Genomic DNA, 23599 nt, shown 5'->3' on the forward strand with positions numbered 1-23599 from the left:
AAAAAAAAATAAAAATAAAAAAAAAAAATAAAAAGGGAGGATCAGGAGACAGATTGAAAAAGATAGAATATTAAATCCAGGTAGCCTTCGCATTTAATGTATAAATTATGGTTTCAGTCTTGAAGAAAAAACCGAATTCATTAATATGATCATATATGCAAATCTACAAATCTAATTATTTAAAGATGCAGCAACACTACTTTTTCTTACAATACAAAACTATTAATAACTATTAATACAACTTATAGTATAACTTACAATACAAACTATTAATAACCACATTAATGTTCTTATACAAAAAAATTCAAGAACATCATCTTAGTTTTCTGAGATATAAAATGAAAATGCAGAATAATTTTAAAAACAAACACTTTCAAATTTGAAAACATGCCAGGTATGGAGGAGGATGCCTGTAATCACAGCACTCAGAGGCAGGGAGATAGCCGTGACTTTGAGGCCAGCCTGGGCTACATAGCAAGACCCTGTCTCAAAAAACAAAAATTAAAAAAATAATAAATAAATCAAATTTGAAAACACTAGCAAAAGGCATCAAAGAACGTAAACTGAAAATATCAAAATCACTACTATATCTAGTATGTCTCATTAATATCTTACAGATTATAAAGACATAATAATCTATAACTTAGCACTCTGCTCATTCTAATTTTATAGTAGGATCTTACCTGCACAAGGGTATAGTAAACTAAAACTGTATATATGTTTATTTGTAAGTTGCTGGCCTTCGAAATTAAAAGGCACACATACATGCTTTCACTATTAAGTAAACTCAGGACCACAGTTCACTTAGACAAGATCTACGAGGTCCGGCAAACATCAGTTAAATTGAGAACAATTATGACAACATAGTCAACTAGTTTTTCTGGGGAACTGTGGAACACACACTCCATCTTGGGAGAAATGAACTGTGCAGTATACACAGACTATTCACCACACGTTATGTACATTATACAAATTGTTCAAATTTCACATCTCCCAAGAAGCTCAATATAATACCTTAATTATAAAGTTTTCACTCTTAAACTGAGCACTGTGATGTACGCCTATAATCTCAGCACTCAGGGGAGCCAAGGCAAAAGGATACCAAATTTGAGCCCAGCCTGGACAACTGAGGAATGTAGGGGGACCCTGTCTCCAAATAAAAAATAAAATAAAGGGATGAAGATGTAGCTCAGTGCAAAGGCCCTGGATTCAATTCCTAGTACTACAGAAATACACAAACACACACACACACAAGATACACACAAGCTTTCATTTTAAACTATGTCAAGAAATTTTTTTTGAAATTTTCTCACTTTTTTTAAGATCGTTGATAGTGGAGAATTTGTAAAATATCATTAAGTTAAATTTGCTACATAATAACCATCTATTTCCAAATAGGAGGCATATTCCATAGTACAGTAACCATTTTGATATGTAAAATAGTTCCAAACTCTTGACTATAGGATTTAGCCAAAATACAAAACATCTCTGCAATAAAACTGACAATGTAACTTAAATAGCTTGCAGGATTCAGAAATACTTCATGAAAGAAATGATAATGGTCATAAACTAGACAGCTGCACTGGACACCAAGCCACTAGAAGAGAACAGTATGGACCTCCTCCATGTCACACTGATAACCACTTAATGACAATATCTTGCGATACGTAAGAAAATACAGTATGCTCTTCAGAAGGAATGGCATGAGACAATAACTGTTGTAAACAAACCTCTTCCCAAACTCCTGAAGAGCTTTTCAGAGGACATAATCTTAAAATGGGTAAAGATCATTTATATGACATGATAAAGGATTCCTCTATATTACAAACCCTCCTCTACTATACATGCAAATCAAATATAAACACACTTGCAAAACTGTGTGTCTCAGTTACTTTTCTCTCGTTGCTGAGACAAAATACCCAATGCCCAAAATTAAGGAGGGAAAGATTGATTTAGCTCAGTTTGTGGAGGTTTCAGTCCATACTTGGCTGGCTCCAAGGCAGAGTGGCACATGGAAAGGGCAACAGTTCATGGTGGAGGAAGACAGCAAAAGCAGCCAGGGCAAAAGGGAGAAGTGGCTGCAAGCAGCCTCTTTCCTTTCCCTCCCTTACATATGCAAACTATCTGCCCAGGGCGGGTATAGCACTCACACCCATAATCTCAGCCTCGGATCATGGATCAATCATTGTGTTGGTTTGGAGCTTATTTTGCAAGGGGAACAATATATAACAGGACACATATTTTATAAGATTATTTATAATAGTCACCCAAAGAATGATATACAAAGAGAGTGCAGGAAATCTGTCCACACACTATAGACCAAGAATCCATCTGAGGGCTTGGATCCCACAATAGTGCCCTGCATGAGTCCAGCTGAGTATCTCAATCTCATAACAATGCCTCCCACAAATCCAACTGGAGGCCCAGAGCCCATGACAATGTCTCAGCAGGCCTGTTTCATGAATCTGTGCTGGGAAGGTCTAAAGGTCAGTGATGGAATCTAGGAAGTCTGTGCCAGCAGGATGAAGGATCTGTGCTAGCAGGCTGAGAGATTTGCACTGGAGCTAGGAAGCAATGCTCAGAAGAAGCAGAGCTCCCCTGGAAGGTACCACAGCCATCCTCAGCAACAGTGAGGTCCCGAGCTTCTCTGATGATCAAGATGGTTGAGTTCCCATCAGGGAAGCCAACACAGCAAGCTTCTCCTGGAGACAGGCAGTGTACCATCATCCCCTCTGGAGCCAGGAAGCAATGCTCAAAGTGAGGACCAGAGCTCCCCCAAAGTGAACCAAAGCCATTCTCAGTGCCAACGAGATCCCAAGCTCCTCAGAGGATGAAAACAGCCAAGTTCATCAGGAAAGCCAGCATGAGGAGCTCCTCCAAAACAACCAACAGCTCCTACAGTTTCTACCAGCTCCCAACAGCCTCTCTCTGCTACAATAGCCTCACTACTTCTCCAGTTCTGTCTCTTATGCTGCTGGCAAGAGTCCCCAGGTGGATTTCCCACACCAAGCACCACGCTTACTCAGTTCAGCTGGGGGTTATAAGTTATCAATCCACTATAATCATATACTCTAAAAGCCCGCCCCATGACTGCTTGAGACTTTAGGGGGACATCTAGACACAAACTATAACACTGTGATTCTCTCAAACATTTCTGTTACCACACTTGGCTACTAGTGGCATTTGGATGTAGAAGTTTAATCTGTTAATCTGGATAAACCAAGGCGGAGACACTGATTTGGAGACTTAATGGGTCATGCCTGTCAGTGGGTTGCTATCACTGCTTTTTCTTCTAGAAGCTAGTGGGACCCGTTTTGGTCTCTTGCTTTCAGCTGAAGAGCTGAGTATGTGCAACAGTTTCTAGTGGCCTCTGAAGCAAAAAAAAAAAAACAAAAAAAAAAAAACAAAAAAACTTCTTTGGTGAGGACTGAGATTCTGATTTGATTGTAGCTGGAGAAGAGTCTATTGCAGTCATCTCACTTCTTTTTATTTTGTTTTACTTTCCCTCATAGTGAAGTCTTCCCTCATTATCTTTACTCTCACAGGAATCAGAATCATTCTCAGAAACAGCTGCCTCGTCTTGTCATCAGCACTATCATCACTGCCTTCCCAGAGCATCTTTTTTTGGCTGAGTTACAGCTTTAGATACTGCTTTTGTTCTCCCTGGAATACCATGGCATCACCTTCTTCTGTAATCTTGTCTAAATCTAAATAATCACCAGCTACGCTGCAATTAGAGATATGAAGACTTATTGTTTTACTATTGCTATGCTTTTCAAGCGTTTATCTTGAGACTGTTGCACATCATTGGTCACTGTTGGATGTTCCTTCACTGATAAAGCTAGAGCAACTTCTAAGCCTCTCCGGAGGATCTTGTCATCTAAAGTTAGCCCTTTTAAAAGGGTTTTTCTCTTATACTAGGATGTCTTTGTTCTGAACACTCTTCCAGTTAGTTTTTGGCTTGTCTTATTTTAACTCTTTTAGTGTTTGTTGTTCGGTCCTGGCACGGTGAGTAATGAACTGGCTTCTCATTTCTCACAGGCTGCACCGTGCCCCCTTTCGAGAGTGTAAATCTGCAGCTCTCAAGGTCTTGTCTGCAATAGTGGCGGCTTCAATTCTCACCTAAAACCAGACATGGCGTGCTCTGCCCACTGCCACCAGCCCTCTCATCACTACCAGCCAGCCTGCGGCGGTGCACATGTTCTGAGAAGAGTGCACTCGATCACGCCCCTCCCAAAGCACACTTTGCTGCTTAGGTAAAAAGCTTTGTATCACAGAACTTTAAAAAATGATGAAATTGTGGAGATTTGATTAAAAGGTTTATTTAACACCAAGCACTTAGACAAAACACTCTGGAGATTTCTTTTTCTTTTTTTTTGTACCAGGAATCAACCTTAGGACCTTTCACTTGCCAGGCAGGCGCTGCATCACTCAGCTACATCTCTGCTCCCCGACCCTCCAGAGATTTCAAATAAGCCAATCTGGAGTAAAAGTCCTGAAAAGCTACATAGGAACTTAATACCATATGCAAAAAAAGAATATGGCATTACATGTAACAGAAATAATTACTGAAGAATTTTAGGAAAAAATAAGTACTTCCATTGGGATAAAAAAAGTGACTGGAAGTCATCACATGGTGATTCTGGTTCCTTTATATTCCTCTCTTTTTTTTAGTACTGGGGATTGAAATAGGGCCTTTGCTCTGAGATTACAATCCCCTTTTTAAAATTTTGAGTCTGGATCTTGCTAAGTCACTAAATCAACCTAGCTGGCTTTGAACTTGAGATCTTCCTGCCTTAACCTGTCAGAGTGCTGGGAATACAGACTTGTGCTACATACTTGGCTCTGTTTGCTAATTTTATAAGAAAGAAAGCAGGTCCAAAGATGTTAATTCACCCAAGTTTATTACTCAAACCATATTCTATGGATAAAAAGCAAGCAATTGAATCAAGCACAGTGGTGTGCACCTATAATTCCAGTACTCTGGGAAGCTGAGACAGGAGGATTCCAAGTTCAAACCCAGCCTAGGCAACTTATCAACTTAGAAAAACCTTGTCTTAAAATAAATAATAAAAATTAGGGTTGGGGATGTAGCTCAGTAAGAAGGCTCTGAGGTTCAATCCAGACATACACACACGCAGACACATACACACTATAATAAAAACCAAAGAAGGATTTGGCTTTATACTAAAAAATAGTATTCCTTTAAAAGAGTATTTTGGCAATTTCCACTGAAGTGTTTGATAGTTATGTCAATATAAAATACTTGTTCTTTTCACTAAGGGCCTTTTTTTTGTCTTTTTGAGACAGGGTCACACTATTCAGTTCAGGCTGGCATTGAGCTCACTTTGTAGCCTAGGTTAGTCTCGAACTTGCAACGATCCTCCTGCCTCAGCCTCCCAAGTGCTGGGATTACAGGCATGCGCCACCATGCCCGACTTACTGAGGGCCTTTTAACTGGAATTAGAAAGTGAAAACCTAGTCCAATGGTTCTCAAATGCGGCAGTACCTTAGAATCCCCAGAAATATCTTCTGGATCCATTTCCCATTTAATTCAGATTCAGATTTTATTAAAAGTTTTTTTTTTTTTAATCACCTTCAAGGATTTGGAGACAATGACATTTTGTCCACATGACAATGAGCTGCTGCCTTTCCCGTGTGACAGTATCTCTGGGGCAAATGTGTGCTGTTCATTTGTGAGCTCAGTGGGTACTTGTGAAGTACCTCAGTGTGCCAGGAATGGTGCTCAAGGCAAAGACACAGTCCCTGCCCTTGAGGACTTGCTGAACAGCAGAGAGACTTGTACAGAAGCAAGTGGACCTGGTCATGGTGGTGCATGCCCGTGATCCCAGCATCGGGAAGGCTGAGACAGGAGGAGTGAAAGTTTCAGCCTAGCCTCCTCCCTCCCTCCCTCCCTCCCTCCCTTCCCTCTTTCTCTCTCTCTCTTTCTCTCCTATTAAAAGTTATATAGGTGTTTCTAATGTGCTGCCAATGTCGAGAAGCACGATTCTAGATAAGCTGTTTAGCAGAAAGACCTACTTTGAATAGAAAATTTAAAAACAAATCAGACAGAAATGACCATTACTTCTAAGACTGAAAACCCAACCTGAACCTCAGTGTGTGGAAGGCATTTATCAAGTCTGCATACTTGAATTCCACTCTTCTAGTCCTTTGAACCAAGTAATTTAACTGATGAGAAACTTACTCCTATCTCTGTCACTTCCTTTAAAGACTTATGTTGGGGCTGGGGATTTAGCTCAGCGGCAAAAGCACCTGCCTGGCAAGTGCAAGGTCATGAGTTCAGTTCCCGGTACCAGAGAAAAACCAAAAATAAAAAATAAAAAAAATAAAAAAAATAAAGACTTAGGTTGCACTTCTAAAAAGACAAATTAGTTTATTCCTACTTTGAAGTTATCAATAATTAAGAAAGGTTAAAAAAAGAAAGACATGTTATTTTAAGAACTAATGAAGCATATTCTGTGAACATTACACTATAGCCAAAAAAAGGAAAAAGTCCAAAGAATGAAGTGACAGATTTATTCTAGGTTAAGAAAAAAAAAAAAGTGAATTGTTGTTACAACCATTGAGCTCCTTTGTGTTTAACTGCATAACAACTGAAATTAAGCATACTTTAAAAATACTGTTTCACACTAATTGAGTAAGTATTTGAGCTTATATTTAGGCAGTTTCTGGAGTTATTTTCTATAAGGATTCAATCAAAAGCATTACTACTGATACACTGCTCCACTTGATTGTCTTTTCTCAGGAAATTTATTGTTCAGAGAATTAAAGCTACTAGTTACATCCTTCCCTATTATACAATTCAAGGTAGACTTGAGGCTTCTGGGCATTAGAAAACTCTTTAATAGCTTGTGCATACTAGCACAGCCTAGCCAATGTAGGATACATGCGTTGGAATTAAAGGCTCGTCTATATCATCTTTGATCTGACATTTATTATTTTGACAGTTATGAAAAATACTCTTGAAGGTTTTATATTTATCTTGACTTTTCTCCACATCACTATTTGCCTATGCTGATGTGCGGAAGAGAATTCAGATAATAAAATCAAATTCCATTGTTTCTAGGCCAGAGTTTCAATAAAACTTTCCTTAGAAATCAGTGCTGTGCTATATAATTAACCCAGTTTCACAAAGTAAAATAAGCCTGTTTTTTAAAAGTACATAAACTGAAGATTGAGAATAATGGAAGACAGTTGTTTAACTCATGTAGAATAAATACTTTTAATGTTTCTTAAAGCACTTGAATGTTTGTCACATATTACTCTTAGAACGTTTGGAACACCACAAACAGAATGGTATTGCAGTAGAAAAAAGACTAACCTATAATATACCACAACCATAAGAACAAGGAATGAGTAATCTTATGGAAGTTAGAAAAGGTAATTTATAGCTCTGTACCTAAGAACTAAAATTCTAAAAGACTGGAATTTGGTTAAGAAAAACTACAATGTAAGCCAAGTTACTATAAAAATCCAAGAAGATGATATTGTAAATTATGTAAAAATTACTAAGGATCAGTATCCTTCTGTCAGAAGAGAATGTCACAGCTTTCCAATGTATACTCAAAGTTTTGAAGAAATTAAATAATATTCACATCTAGCTTGAATAATAATCAAAAACCTATTAAGCAGAGCTCTGGGAATGATGATATTCAATTGTAAATTTTAGTTCAGAACAAGTCATAATTAATTACAAGGGTATAAAATCTTAATTATATTTTCAATATGTATGTATACATGTATGTATTAAAACAGGAATCCCAGCCTGGTCTCAAACTTGCTATGTAGCCAAAGCTAGCCCCAAACTCCAGTGTGTCAGTCTCCCAGGTGTTGGGATTACAGGTGTGCTGCACCACACCCAGGTATTTATTTTTGTGGTGCAGAGAATCAAACTAAAATGGCTTTTTTTTGTGTGTGTGTGTGGTGCTGGGACTTGAACTCACGGTTTTGGACATATATATTTTAAAAATATATTGATAATGGTGAACATTTTCTCCTTCAAGCAATATATTCTTCTTTCAAAATCTGATAATTCACATTAAAATTCAGGAAATTTATAGAAAAACTCTACCTTTCTGCTAATATTGAAAGCACTTACTGATCAATAATCAATTAAATAATTCTAATAGTTACAATAACATTTTTATCTACAAATAAAAGACAAAGCTCTCTAACTTATTAGGCCACAAATGCCTTATTAAATAGTAATTTCTAATTACAATTTAAAATTCTAAATGCAACTTAACATTTTTTTTCAGTATTGTTTTATACTTATGCAATCAAATAAGGAAATACTATATAACTGGAGACCTAAATACATTTTTAAATTTTCTAGTGTAATAAATTCCAGCAAAAGTAAAAATTCTGTTCATTCTAACAAAATTATTTCCCACTATATCATTTATTTATTTATTTATTTATTTATTTATTTATTTATTTATGTTTGGCTTTCTGAGACAGGGTCTCACTATGATGCCTAGGTTGGCCTCAGACTTTTTGTGATCCTCTTGCCTCGACATCCTGAAATAAACCAAATTCTAGGCACAAAAGTGTCCCACATTCTCCATTTGCCTTTTGGTCATTAATGATGGGCCACCATTGCCAAATCAGAAATGATTACTTTTCAACTGTATGATCATTAATGAGAAAACACAAAGTAAACATACATGACCCTAAGCTTGATACAATGGTAAACTATACAATGTAATATGCTACTTTAATGTAACTGAGACTATGAATTTAAAGTATATTTTTCTGTAGATGGAAGATAATATGCTATGGTAAACAAACCAAGGAAGTGGGAAAAAAATCTGCTTCACGACTTCTGGGTTAACTGGTTTCTTTGTTTTTTTTTTTTGTACTGGGAATCAAACTCAGGACCTTGAGCTTGCCAGGCAGGTGCTTGTGCTGCTGAGCTATATCCCTGGCCTGATAACTGGTTTCTTAATTCAAAATGACTGTTCAGAGTGTAGCACCATAACATGCCATACTTTACATTAGAATGATGTGATATGAAAATCAAAATGAAAAGTACCATCAAAAAACTATTTTATAAAAAGAAGTAAACACCAGCGGATACTTATGTTTTTAAATTCTAGTATTATTTATTAGGAGACTATCTCACCATGAATAAAGTTATTTTCAACATTAGAAATCTACAAGTCATGTATATATAATATGAAATTCCACTTTACACAATGTGTTTTAAATATTGTCTACATGCAATTAAATAATAAGCATGGCATTGGAACCACAGGTTCTGGGTAAGTAATGAATACTTCTTCAAGACAGAGGCTCAATATTACAAGAAAGTGCTCAGCGACCCCCCACCCACACCCCAGGCACACTTAGGGTCAGGCTAACCTGGTTCTGAGTCACTGCTGTCAGAGGAGCTGGAATCACTGCTGCTACTTTCAGACCCTGAGGAGCTGCTGCTGCTGCTACTACGGCTGCTGCTGCTGCTGCTGCTGCTACTACTGCTGCTGCTGCTGCTGCTGCTGCTCTCACTCAGACGGGATCCAATTCCAACGGCTGTGGATGACGGTGGCTTCTCAGCTACTAAATAGAAAAACACATTAAAATGCTAACAGAAACAAAAAAACAACAGAACCAAATAGTTGCAAAAGCATTTAAAAACTGCCACCTACACTTTGTTTGACGTTTTCCATAATTTAATTGATTGTTGACCTCCAGTAACCGCTTTTCCAGCTCTTGTTTCTTCTGGGACTGAATTTCTTCTTTGGACTTCAGTACTTTCTTATCTGTGTGATTTAGGAGTTGAAAAAAGTGAGCATAACTGAAAATTAACACGAATCACACTGAACATTTATTACTCTGCAGAAACACATACCATGGGGTTTTAATGGTCTTTTTCTTAAACATGCCGCAACGTATTTTTCTAGTTCTCTTAGTGTTGATGGTTTTAGTGTTTCGAAGTCTATCTCCACCTCGTCGGGATTGGAACTTTGCAGTGAGGGCTCTCTTGATTGTATTATATGAACTACTCGGCCCAGTTTATCTCCAGGGAGTTTGTTTATATCCAAACTCAACTGCCTTTTCTCATCATAGTTCATAGGCTTGATATTATCTTCATCTTCAGATTTAGGAGTAAAGACCTCTTGTTTCCTCTTCTTTGGTTGACTGTAATAAAATTACCTTAAGTTAAATTTCATTTGTTTTTTGGGTGGTAGGCAAGCAAAACAGGACCCACTCTACCACTGAGCTACAATCCCTGTAAATTTATTTTAAATAATGTTACTTCTTTATATAAGCCATCTTAAAAATACTTACTTGCTGTTGGACTTTTCCTTTACTTGAAAATTTTTCTTTGGCTTTTCATCTCTGTTATTAATATTTTCTCTGTTTTTCCTTCTTTTAGACTTTTCATTTTTTTTCTTTAACTTACGGAAAGGAACTTGGGACAAAGCCTGTAGTTGTTGATGAACAGCTTTAAGCTAATAAAGAAAAAAAAAATCTTTAAACATTTATGGCTCTAAATAATCAGAAATACTAGAAAAAAATTTAAAGCACTCCAAAGTGTTTCTTGTGAAATTCATTTCATATATTTTCTTTAGGTGTTTTTTCACTTCAGAAATTCATTGTTTTGAAGAGTTTACATTAAACTTCAAACACTATAACATGTTTATCCTATAAATTTAAACATTCATCAAAAGCAGACCAAGAAGGCTAGGAGTATACAGTTCAATGATAGAGAGCTACCCAGCAAATATGAGGGTCTTAGCTTCATTCCTAGTGCTGCAAAAATAAATAGGAAAGATAAACAAAAACAGACCAAGAATAATTTGCATTTCCAAGCCATCTTAAACAGTTTAATCATTAAATTTTCAGGCCTGAACTCAGACAGGTTAATATTTTATCACAAAAATAGCAATTAAAATAAGATCTCATCTGCTAGGCATAGTGGTGCATGCCTGTAATCCCAGCACTTGGGAGGCTGAGGCAGGAGGATTGTTCCAAGTTCAAGACCAGCCTGGGCTACAAAGTGAGCTCAAGGCCAACCTGAACTGCATAGTGAGACCCTGTCTCAAAAAGACCAAAAAAAAAAAAAAAAAAAAAAAAAAGATCTCATCCATAACATGCCTCAGATTATGTCATAAATCCTTTCAGTTAAAATCAATTACTCACTGTGACTAGGAATATACACAACAGAATTATATTTATGGAAATTTGAGTAAGAAAGACTATTAAACATGGCAAAATATGAAATAAGGTTGTATTTGCTAAGTTGTCTAAATATAGTAGTCTTAAATCTATGAGAAGGAAGGTGGGGATGTAGCTCAGTGTTATAGCATTTGTTGAGCATGTGCAAAGCCATGGGTTTGATCTACACTATTATACACACACACAAAAAGTTTGGTATAAGGGCACACAATTGTAATCCTACCTACTTAGGAGACAAGGCAGGAGGTGTGAAAGTTCAAGACCAGCTTGAGTAACAGAGAGAGATCCTGTCTCAAAATAAAAAACATAAAAGGGCTGTGGATGTAGCTCAGTACTCCCTATGTTTAATCCCCCATACCAACCAACAAACGAAAAGTCTATAAGAATTTTATAATACATCAGCTTGTAGAAATAAGACCAAAATCTGTACTGATAACAATCAACTACCTGCTCCTGAAGCTTTGTAAGATGCTTAACTTGTTCATCTTCAGAATCATCAGAAGAGTTATCTTCAGAGGAAGCTTCACTACTGCTTTCTTTACTAATGGTTTTTGTAGTGCCTGTTGTGATATTACATACAGGAGTGCTCTCAATAGGCTCATCAGGAATTTTGGCAAAATTCACTTCAAAAACATCCTATGATGGAAAATTAGACTGTTAAAGTATTCTGCATTTTTGATTAATGCAGCAGTAACATCTTTTCACAAAGAAGTTCATCATCATAATTTGACCAGAATTTTGAAAAGACAAAAGTTTGGCAACTTTTCTCCATTTTTCCAAACAAGACTGTCCTAGATTATAAAAGGGATCTTCTTTCAAAAATCCTATAGTCGGTGCATCATTCTACCTTCCATTGGCTCAGATTTTCATGCCCTTGGACCTTCTTTTGAGTGGGACTTTCTCTTATCAACCCCACCTCAGATATTAACAGCCCTCTCTTTACACTATTCCTAATTTCTTCTGTATCATAAGTAGCTTCATTAAATGATTTGCTACTAATGGATAAAATAATTCAAAAGACAAACCCACAGAGCTTTAAAAGTATAGTTTATAAATTGTTCTGTATTATTTAGAAGTGTATTATTCTTCCTCTCTTAAATGATAGTTCTAAAAATTTTCAACTTTTTCAGAGAAAAAGTACATTTTTCCTTAAGTTTTTCATACATTTTCATATGCATAAGTTTTTCATATGTTTTTGTAAGTTAAGCATAGGGAAAACTCACCTGAAGCATTCTAGCCATAGCCACTACTTCATTATCTGGAGAATTGTATTTGTAGCAATTCATGAACATTAATCTAACATCTGCAGCAAATTCATATGCATCCTTATATTCTCGGTTGTCCATTTTCTTCTAAATTAAGGAAAAATTTACAGGATTCACACACAATATAGTTTAAGTTGACAACTAAGCATTCCTCGTTAAAGCATTTATATTATGAAAAGATTCAGAAATACAGGAAAATGCAGAAAACAAAAATAGTTACCTACTATATTTGACAAATGTTAAAATTATATTGTTTCACATTTTTTAGGTTGAGAAAAATCCAATAAGTTTTGACAAGAATAGATAAAGAAAGAATGCTTTCCAAGCAAAGAAAAGGATAGAAATAAAACCAGAAAGGCAGGAAAACAGTGTCATCAGATGGTCTTGACTAGACAAGTTTGATATTAAGAAAGCAATAAAAAATAATCTCCTTAAACCAACTGTGATCATCTGAATGAAAATTTATATTAAAATATGCTGAGAATGTAAAGATATTAAAAATAGAAGATTAATATGAGTATGGATTATGTTTTTAATGTGGTTGCACATAAGATAGAAGGGTGGGAGGTGGCATAGCTAATTAAGCAGCCATTACAGGAAGAAAAACTAGCAAGAAAATCCTATAGACTATTGGGAAAAACGTGTACATTAATGGCCAATTCACAAATATGAAAGGCCAATAAACAAATGCAATACACTAGTCCTCACTAGAAAGTAAGGAAATACAAACTGAAACATGAAACAATCTTCTACCAATCAGACCACTGGCAATTGAGGGACTCCAGAGAGTAGATTAAAGTCTCTGTCTTCTAGCTATTGGAATCCTGCAATAGCCTCCTAACCAGTGTGTAAACTGATGCTAGAGAAAACACTATAAAAATCAAATATAAGGATATAATTTTCTTTTCAGCACCTGCTGGCTTTTTTCCATTAGTCTTTCTTAAGACACAAATTTCCTTCTAGTCTCATCTTTGCCCGGGTTTCCTTCATAGTTCTCATGCATTTCTGAATGTTTCCTTCATCTCATGACTATTCTGTAAATTGTCTCCCCTGCCTAGAATATTCCGTAACTTATCAAACTCCTATTTATCTTGTAAGATTTGGTTCAGGTTTACTTAAATCAGATAATGCTTCATGACCTCTGAGTCCGAGTTAGTACACAACGAAAATTAGGAAAGTACTATTTTGAAGACGTAGTGGTTAAACATATTTTCAGAACTTAAAGACATAGTCTCAACACTGAAAGTGATAAGTTCTAGTTAAGATGAATAAAATCAAACGTACAACTAGAGAGAAAGGAAAGACAGGTTATCTGTGAGGAGATAACAGACAAACCAACAGCGGTTAACAGGAGTAGATGCTAGAAAGTCTTCCAAGTGGTGAGGGAAAATGATTGCCACTTTAGAATTATCTAGTAATCACTCGAGAATCTGGGCAAATAATCACTTGAGATAAAGGGCATAATATAGATATTATCAGGCACAGTGGCACATGCTGGTAATCCTAGCTACTCAATGCTGAGGTAGGAGGATCACAAGTTTGAGGCAGCCTGGGCAACTCAGTCATATCCTGTCTCAAAATGAAACTTTTTAAAAAAGGGCTGGGGATATAGTCCCATGTAGAGACCTTGCCTAACATATAAAAGTCTCTAGGTTCAACCTGTAGTACTGAAAAAAATGTAAAACTCGATTCTGACATGTTAATAATAAACATTATGCTGCTGACTAAAACAAGAAATAAAATTAAGTTTAAAAGAAAAATCAAACATCTAGACAAAAATAAAGAATAGAGAATATGGTGAGTAGCTGTTTGGGAGGAGGACTGAGATACTGAATAATTCTGAAGATGCTATATAGTTCTATCCTTTTAAATAGTTACCCATAAAATTAATATATATAACATACTGTAGATAAAATTTTACAAAGATTTAAAGCTTCCAGGTAGGCATGGTGACACATACCTGTAATCCCAGCACTCAGAAAGCTGAGGCAGGAGGATCACTGCAAGTGCAGGGCTACCTTAGGCTACACAGTGAATTCAAGGCCAGCCTGAACTACATAGTGAAACCCTGTCTCAAAATAACAACAATCAAAACAAAACAAACAAAAAATCCCCTTCCAAATCAGCAGTTAAGGAAGTTTATCAATGCATGAGAAGATATCCTCCCAAAAAATGAACAGGAAGAGTCATAAACTGCATAAATGTCCTACCAAAAATAAAAGGTTAAAAAACCCCTGGAATCATGCACCTATTAAAAAATATTTCTAAAGAAGATGGGCATGGTACTACATGCCTGTAATACTGGCTACTTGAGAGACTGAGGCAGGAGGATCACAAGTTTGAGGCTAGCCTGGGCAACTTAGTGAGATCCTATCTCAAAATAAAAATTACAAAATGTGCCGGGGGTGCAGTTCACTAACAGGGTCCTGTGTTCAATCTCAGTGCAAAAAACAAAAAACAATCTTGAAGAATGTGAAATAAGAAAATGTCCATTATATAAGAATGAAGATTATATTACATACTATACCCCCAAATATTATGGTAAAAGAGAAAGGATGAGTTCATGAGAATCACTGTTCCAGTGATTTGCTTCAGGTGATATGTTCTAGTGATTCAAATTTTCTTCATCTTCTGGGTTTTGCAATGATACAATTTCTTTCTTTCTTTCTCTTTCTGAGACAAATTCTAGCTATGTTGCCCAGGCAGGTATCAAACTCCTGGGCTCAAAGATCCTCCCGTCTCAGCCTCTAGAGAAGCTAGGATTATAGGTATGTACCACCATGTCCAGCTGGATGAATTATTTTTATATCAAGAAAAGAAGTGAGCTGGGCAGGATGGTGCAAACCTGAAATCCCAACATTCGGGAGGCTGAAGCAGAGGCTTGAGAGTTTGAGGCCAGCCTGGGCTACATACTAAGGGCCTATCTCTAAAAATACAAAACAAAACAAAACAAAATTACCAAGAAAAAGAAAAGAAGCTCTTCCTATTAAGGCAATACTTACCTTAATTGTTCCAAGATCCATTGGGTTTTTGATAATGTCATAGTAGTTATATAGTCCCAAAGCATTAACATCAACAGGGTTGTAAAAGGGCCATGCGTATGAAAAATGTTTCTTGGAAAGCATTTCCTTGAGAATTTCATTACAGTGCTTTAGTTGTTCTGTTACTTTAATCTTTCCAACTTTACAATGTTGTTGAGAATCTGGAAAAACATTTTTCAGCCCATTTTCTTTCACTGGTGGCATTCTGGCTGGTTTTTTTTCCATAGGTGGTGTAGAAGATTCATTATTTGCTTTAACTACAGAAGTTGTAGGAGTTGTTGTATCTGCTTTTCTCTTCACACCCCTGGTAGCCTAAAGTGAAACAATTCAACAATAAAAAGCTATATACTTCAACAAAAGCTATACTTCAGGAGATATTCATCCGATTAAGGAAAATGGAGGAGGCTGGGTGTGGTGGTGCACGCCTGTGATCCCAGCACTCTGGAGGCTGAGGAAGGAGGAACACTATGAATTCAAGGCCACCCTAAACTATAAAACAAGACCCTGTCTCAAAAATCAAAGCAAAAGATAAGTAGAAGGAAAAAGACATTGTAGGTAAGTATACATCTTGTTGTCAATTCATGTATTAAATCTTAAAGGTTAATTTCCCTTTCATAGGCAAAATAAATAGCTCTAATAATTTCTTCCCACATTCCAAAAAATTATCTTGTACAAATTCTTAAGACAATAAAAAACAGAAAATCAAAAGGTTTCTGAACATCTGAAATAAACTGGGGTATACATTTTAAAAATAAACCTATGTAAGTGGACAACTTTTGATCTTAATACTATCAAAAAACTAAAAAAGTTTAAATTCTATCAAAGAAATATCTAAAATTTAGTTAGCACTCTAGGTCTCTTCACAAAATGCACAAAGGCAGAAATAATATGACAAAATTCTTGTATGCTGAAGATGAATTTTCATATCAGCTTAAATGAAAGTAGAAGCCAGGCACAGTGGCTTGTATTGTAAATCCCAGTATTCTGGGACGCTGAGGCAGGAGGATTGCAATTTTGAGCCCAGACTGGGCCATTTGTTGACTTAGTGAGGCACTGTTTTAAAAAAGAGGCCTGTACCTCTCCCCCACCAAACAAAACAAAAACAAAAAAACCCAAAAGAAAGCATCATCATCCTGGGTTACATGGAAAATATTTTAAGAACTAATGATTTAAAAATTGTATTAAACTTACTTGGACCACAGTTTGTGAGCTAGAGGGGAGTAGAGCTCCTTGTGCCACGTTTAAGGGAAAGATGGACATCTCAGGAAGTACAGGGGGCATTTCTTCCTGCTTAAATACAATCTCTGTTGCTTTGGGGGATGTTTTTTCTTTAACAGAAGAAACTGATACATTCTGTTGAGTGCCTAGAGAAACGTGAACAAAGTCAAATACTTGAGTAAGCATAAAATACCATCCTTTCTTACATTCTAATTCTAGTTTTTAGCAAAGTCGTTATTTATATAAGTACTTATTCCAAATACAACAGCAACATTTCATTCTTAGCTGTGGGTTCTGCTGGCAATGAGGGCCTTATCAGTGTAGCACGTAGTTACAAGCTATACTGGAAATGGCAACAACAGCAAGTATGATTTACTGGATGCCTATTTGATGAACATCACTATGCAGCGGGACACCTGGCTTTAACCCCATTATCAATGCAGTCTTCCCTCTTCTTCCATAATAACCATCCCTGCGATTAAGGTTTAACAGACTGAAGGGACATATTGTATCAATATAACAGGTCGTAGAAGAACTTCTAGATGTGTCTCCTTTGAGGGATTTTATGTTCATATACATGAAAGAGACTGAAAGAGAGAGATCACACAAAGAGATGACACAGATGTTAACTCTCTTTGCTTACCTTTCTTTATTCTTTCTTTGCCCACAACTTGCTCTTCTTGTGGCATCTGAGATAACTTCTGCAAAAATAACTTCTCCAGAGCTTGTGCCATAAGAACAACGTCATCACCAGGCTAGAAATACATTAAATATATTATAGGGATATATAAAATGATCACTTTATCAAATTTTTTAAAACTTAAGGCTAACTTATAAAAAGCAGTGATACAGTACTCCTAGATGTTAGTTATTTCTTCTAAAAACAGTGAACATTAAATTCTAACATCCTACCTCTTCAGTTTCTAAAAAGGATGAGAATGCCTCTCTGAGTACCAGATGTATAATTCAACCAATACCACTAATTTAAGGTAATATAAATAAGAATTTCTACTCCTCAATAAATTAAAAACAAAATGTATTTATTGCTGGGCAAACTATTTCGTTGTTTGGAAGCAATTACTACCTTATAAGTTTTCAATTTGTTAAACAAAGTGACACTGTAGTGTTGACTCAATTTAAATATCTTAACTATCAGATTAGAAGTCTTTCTTATGTTTTATTTTACTGATGAGAAAAAAAAGTGTTAAAGAGCAACAACCTAAACCAAGAACATTTACTTCTAAGTTAGGTAGCTAAGGAAAATTACTGAACCTTGTTTTAAAGTGTTAAATGTTTAAGAACACTTTAGAGTTGTTTTTAAAGTAAGATAAAGTTGAATGGCATTGATAACCATTGATACTGATTTTTTAAAAACTCCCAATCAGTTAACAGTTTTAAATCTTTTATATATAAGGTGGCATTGATAGTAAACTTGGGAACCAAAATCAAAAGTTCTGGTACACTTCAGTATCACTAGTAAGTGATTTTTGTATAAACTAAATGCCAAATGCTTAGATTTCTCCTATCTAAATGGAATACAAGTCTTGAAATACTTAGATACTATGAAACACATCAAAAAGGATATGATACTGTAGAAAACAGAAATACTGTATAAAAGGAAAACTAAATACATAAATCCAATTTCACAGATGAGAAAAAATGTGAAGACTAAGTTCAAAATGTCCACATATGAGGTACGGTTGAAACATGGTTAAATTTAAAAACCTTTATCACAGTAAAAGACATAAACATACATTTCCATCAAACCCTCCTCACTTAGAACACTTATGCTATCATTCTTGTCACTTTCTGAAGCAGTTCTGCAGTCCTCTTTTGTAAGTATCCTTAGCTGTGCTGTCAGGGCTGCCTCCATGTCCTGAACTGATTCAAAACATTTGCCTTCCACGGTCATTTTGATTGTGGGGAAGAGTAAGAAGCTGCTCGGAGCCAGACCCAGCGAGCAGGTGAGTAAAGTGGCCTGAGGACCCACGGTGAATGTTTTTATGAGCCTGCCTTCCTGTTGTACGGCACTTGGCAGTGGCACTCACTGTATTTTTGATCAGACCTTGTAAAAACACTCACAAAAGAAGCCTTGCAGAGCTGCTTCACACTGTGGCAGGAACAATGGCATAAGGGTAGTTGAAACTGAGGGAGAATATTTTGAGGAAGACTAATGGCAGTGTGTCTTAAAGAATGTGTTTGTCTGGGCATGGTAGTACACGCCTATAATCCCAGAACGCAGCAGGCTGAGCAGGACTGTGAGGTCAAAGTTAGCCTTAACTGCACAGAGTGGCTTTAAGGCTACCCTGGACTATGTAACAAAGACTCTATATCCAAAAAAATATCCAAGCTATCATTAGTGCTTCACTTCTCAAAAATAGTGTGCCAATACATCTACTCAGGCAAAAAGCCAGCAAAATAGACTGAACAAATGTTGATGTGCAGAAATTACAGAAACCAGTGAAAAACATTATCCTTAAATATGTGTAAAGTAGTCCAAATCAAAACTTGAATTTTGAAATAAGTACACTTACTTATACATATCTCTCCTATATGTAAAAGCAATGGATTAGCAGTATAAAATAAGGCTTACATACCTTGTTATATAAATAACAATTTGAGAACATTACATTGAAGTCATCTATACATTCTGAAGCCTTCATATAATATTTATTCTCCAGCCGCTTCTTAATTGTATTTAAATCCATTGGGTTTTTTATAATGGTATAATAATCCTATGGATTTGAAGAAATGTGTTAAAAAGAATGAATTCACAAGTATTACTGCACAAAAAAATTTCATAAAGTATAACACCTGTAACTCAACAGAGCTACTGATCACCATTAAAAGGTACAATGTGGAAATCAGTACAGAAATTCCTCAAAAAACCAGGACTAGAGGTCCCATTTGACCCAGCTATTCCCCTTCTTGGTATCTTCCTAAAAGAATTAAAAGCATCATTTACCACAGTGACGTATGCACACCCATGTTTATAGCAGCAGAGTTTTTAATAGCAAAATCATGGGAACAGCCCAAATGCCCATCAACCAATGATGAATAAAGAAGACATGTTTTTTTTTATAAAATAGAATAGGTGAATGGATGCACCGTGAGACTATATTCTTAAGTGAAATAAATTGAACACATATGTTTAAATACTGCATTGTTTCCTGGTGTGAGAAACTGAAAGTGTAAATAAAGCCCAAAATGTACAACAGATATTATAAAATAGGAAGAAAATGTTCCAGTGGGAAGGGAAAGTAGGTAGAGGGAGGGGAAAAGAAAGGAAGGAAAACAAAAAAATAAGAAAAGGAAAAAATGGAAACAAAGCTTTTGTGAATAAAGAGAGGAAGAGGGTTGGAAGGGAGGGTAGGGGAATGGAGAAGAAAAAGAATTGAGTTATATCATGTACAGATATAAATTCCCTACGATGAATGTGATTATTTTGTTTATCTAAAATGTATCAACAATAAGAAAAAGAAATTCCCTTTGACACATCTACAACTCTCCTAGTGATATTCCTGAAAGAATTAAAGACTTCTATTAAAGACTGGGTGTGTTGGCACATGCCCATAATTCTAGCACATGGGAGGCTGAGGCAGGAATACCACCATGAGTTCAAGGCAAGCATGGGCTACATGAGTTCAAGACCAGCCTGAACTACATAGGAAGACTCTGTCTCAAAAAAAGAAAAAAAGAAAAAAAAAAAAGAATTAAAGACAGTCTTACAGTGATATAGTGGGCCACTGAAAGGATTAAAGACATTTTCTTTTAAATAAAAGAATTAAAATCTGAGTGTGGTGAGGTATGCCTGTAATCTCAGCACGCAGGAGGCAAAGGCAGGAGGACTGCCACAAGTACAAGGCCATCCTGGCCTGCATAATGAGTTCAAAAGCAGCCTTGAACTACAAGACCTTGTCTCAAAAAACAAAAACACACATACAAAAAAATTACAGGAATCTTACTATAGTGATACATGTGTACTCATGTTTATATAACTGCACAACTCATAGAATCTAAGCTCTGGGAACAACCCTAGGTGCCATTAGCAAAAAGTGGTATATATACACAATGGAATATTCTTTAACCATGAACAACGAAATCATGTCACTTGGGATCAAAATCCTAAGTGAAATAAGTCAGACACAGAAAGTTAAATCATGGTTTCTATTATATAATAAACCTAAAATATAAATAAGTAAATGCATAAAAATAAAGGAGAGGTGGTAAGAAACATGATGATAGGACTTCCAGAGATGGGGAAGGGAATCATGAGGAGAGGACAGGAAGGGGGTTAAAGGGATTAAAAAATAATCAAGATATGCTATATGCATGTACCAATGCCTAAAAAGAACAGAACTGCTGTGTATTGCACGCGTACATGAGCATGAACATGAGCAAGGAGAAGGAAGAGAGGGCAGGGAAGAGGGGCAGCGGTGGCGGCGTAGCAGGCGCCACTGTAGTGTTAAAATGGTAGCATGGGTAGAGTTCTACCTGGGCCAAACAGAGGCTAGACACAAGGTCAGTGGCCCAAAAAGAGTTCTGATTTCTCTGCACATGCTTTAATTTGTTTTTTTTTGTTTGTTTGTTTTGGTTTTTTGGTTTTTTTCCGGTACCAAGAATCGAACTCATGACCTTGTGCTTGCCAGGCAGGCGCTGTGCCACTGAGCTAAATCCCCAGCCCCTTGCACATGCTTTAAAATGCAGAGTGATACTGCACTTGAGTTTAGATGTCAATTCTCTAAGCATTGAGCACATCCAGGTGACTGAACAAAACCTCTAGATGCTCACTATATTGAAGTAGCTCAGTCAGATGAAACCATGTATGGGCTCCCCTGCCACACTGAGATACTCACTTAAATGGAACGCACTGTTCCAAAACCAGAAGAGGAAGTTGCACAGAAAAAGGTATCACAGAAGAAAATGAATAAAAACATCATGAAAATAAATTTAGCATAAAACAAACACAATACATATATGTGATGTTAGAGACTGGTTATTTTTTACAGAGATTTACAGGATTCTTTTTCTTAAATTAACATAATTATAAGACATATTAAAAAAAAGTCATACTTACAGGTAACTTCAGTTTTACAGCATCCACAGGCTGTTGAAAAGGCCAGGAGAAGCCATGTTTCCATAACGCCTTCAGGACAACTTTGTGTAGATACTGCAACTGATTTGTCAGTCGCCCATTTTTCTTAGTATTGATAAATTCTGGTGGAGGTGGGTTAACAATAGTTGTTTGTCGACTGGGCAGGGACATTGCTAACTGCTTCAAATCCAGATACTCTAATGCTCTCTACACGTATATGTCCTGAAAAAGAAAAAAATGAGTACCTTAGAAACAGTTAAAAATTTGTTTTTGTTTTGCTGGTACTTGGGACTGAACCCAGACAGCACTGAGCTATATCCCCAGCTATTTTTATGTGTCTATTCTGGGACAGGGTCTCACTAAGATTCTCAGACTAGACTGGAACTAGTGACCCTCCTGCCTCACCCTCCCAGGTAGCTACAGATACACAGTGCACTACTCCATGGCTACCTAGACTAAAAATGATTTTCATAGAAACTGAAAAGATTTAATGAGAAAGATTTATAGAGTGATAAAGATTTAATGATAAAGATTAAGAGAAAATGACATCGTGTTTAAACCACACTTAAGACAAAAAAAATCAAACAACAAATTTTAAATAAATGCCAAGTTTTTCTATGTAGTATAAGTTGTTTCATTTATGTATACTTCAGTTTAAGATAGTTTAAATTATTTCAATATTTCACAGAATTTCTTTCTGCCTTTCAAAACATAAAACTGAGATTTTAGCAGGAAAAGTCTATAAATTCCTATTTAAAGAAACAGCAAGGAATGTTAAACATATCTTGGTATACAAGTATCCTACAATTGTTAATTTAATGAAGGAAGAAAAGTAAAGGGTATTCTGGCTAATTTTTCCTGGAGAGTTTAAATAAAGTGTTAAAAAAAAATCAGCTAGGGACAGCGGCACATCTTTGTAATCCCAGCTACTCCAGCCTAGGCAACTTATACCCTGTCTTAAAAAACAGGAAGGTCCAGTGCAGTGGTGCTGAACCTATGGCACACATGCCACAGCGGGCTGTCTGTATCACTGAAAGCTCCAAAAGGTTCACCATCACTGGTGTAGGATGTAGCTCAGTGGTCACGTGGAGGCCCTACATTCAATCTCCAGCATCAAAATACATGCATACACACACTCACATACATTTCACAGGGACTTTGAGTGTAGCTCAGTGGTCGTGTGTGTGCTTAGCATGATCAAGATCCTAGGTTCAAGCCTCACCCAAATGATAACAATAGTAAAAATAATAAAAATGAAAGTAAAATTAAAAACTCATTAGAGAGGGAGGAGGGGAGGAGGAAGGGAGGGAAGACGAGAGGGAGGAGGAAGGAGAATGAATCAGCTGTGAGTATTCTTATATACAATAAATTTGTTTAAGGTGATACCCTAGATAGATTTCAAGGAAAAAAAAATAGAGGTGGAGAAACCTTTAGGAGGGAACAGGCTTGGCATACTTATAGGAAGAATGGAGGCCAGCACAGTAGAGAAAAGGGGAGAGTAGTTTTTTGGTTGTTTTCTGAGATAGGATCTCATAAAAGGTGAGAGTAGTATAAAAAAAAGCAGACAGTGACTACATTACATAGACTTCTTCACACTAATAAGAATTTAAATTTTAGTCTCTAAATACAGGCCAAGAAAATGCTGAACAGGGAAGGACTGAAACAGGCTATTAAAGGGTTTCTGAGGGGCTGGGGATTTAGCTCAGTGGCAAAAGCGCCTGCCTGGCAAGCGCAAGGTCGTGAGTTCAGTTCCCGGTACCGGAGAAAAACCAAAAAAA

General features: G+C 36.4%; 1 protein-coding gene across 3 annotated transcripts in view; it reads right to left on the reverse strand.

Annotated features, from left to right (window-relative positions):
- Nucleotides 1-23599, reverse strand: part of Brdt (bromodomain, testis-specific) — a 64378-nt gene that overhangs the window by 23096 nt on the left and 17683 nt on the right. For all 3 annotated transcript variants that reach the window (XM_005385061.2, XM_013514358.1, XM_013514359.1), the window contains 11 exons: nucleotides 21804-22043; nucleotides 19324-19461; nucleotides 17370-17481; nucleotides 16700-16872; nucleotides 15470-15820; nucleotides 12426-12554; nucleotides 11650-11838; nucleotides 10312-10475; nucleotides 9872-10161; nucleotides 9669-9782; nucleotides 9385-9579 (listed from right to left, as the gene is read on the reverse strand). In XM_005385061.2, the coding sequence (XP_005385118.1) occupies nucleotides 9385-9579; nucleotides 9669-9782; nucleotides 9872-10161; nucleotides 10312-10475; nucleotides 11650-11838; nucleotides 12426-12554; nucleotides 15470-15820; nucleotides 16700-16872; nucleotides 17370-17481; nucleotides 19324-19461; nucleotides 21804-21992 (2044 nt within the window). In that variant the 5' untranslated portion in view covers nucleotides 21993-22043. The remainder of the gene's footprint in view (nucleotides 1-9384; nucleotides 9580-9668; nucleotides 9783-9871; nucleotides 10162-10311; nucleotides 10476-11649; nucleotides 11839-12425; nucleotides 12555-15469; nucleotides 15821-16699; nucleotides 16873-17369; nucleotides 17482-19323; nucleotides 19462-21803; nucleotides 22044-23599) is intronic.

This window comes from Chinchilla lanigera, unplaced genomic scaffold (genome assembly GCF_000276665.1).
Source record: "Chinchilla lanigera isolate Chin_1 unplaced genomic scaffold, ChiLan1.0 scaffold00022, whole genome shotgun sequence".
NCBI classification, from domain to species: Eukaryota; Metazoa; Chordata; class Mammalia; order Rodentia; family Chinchillidae; genus Chinchilla; species Chinchilla lanigera.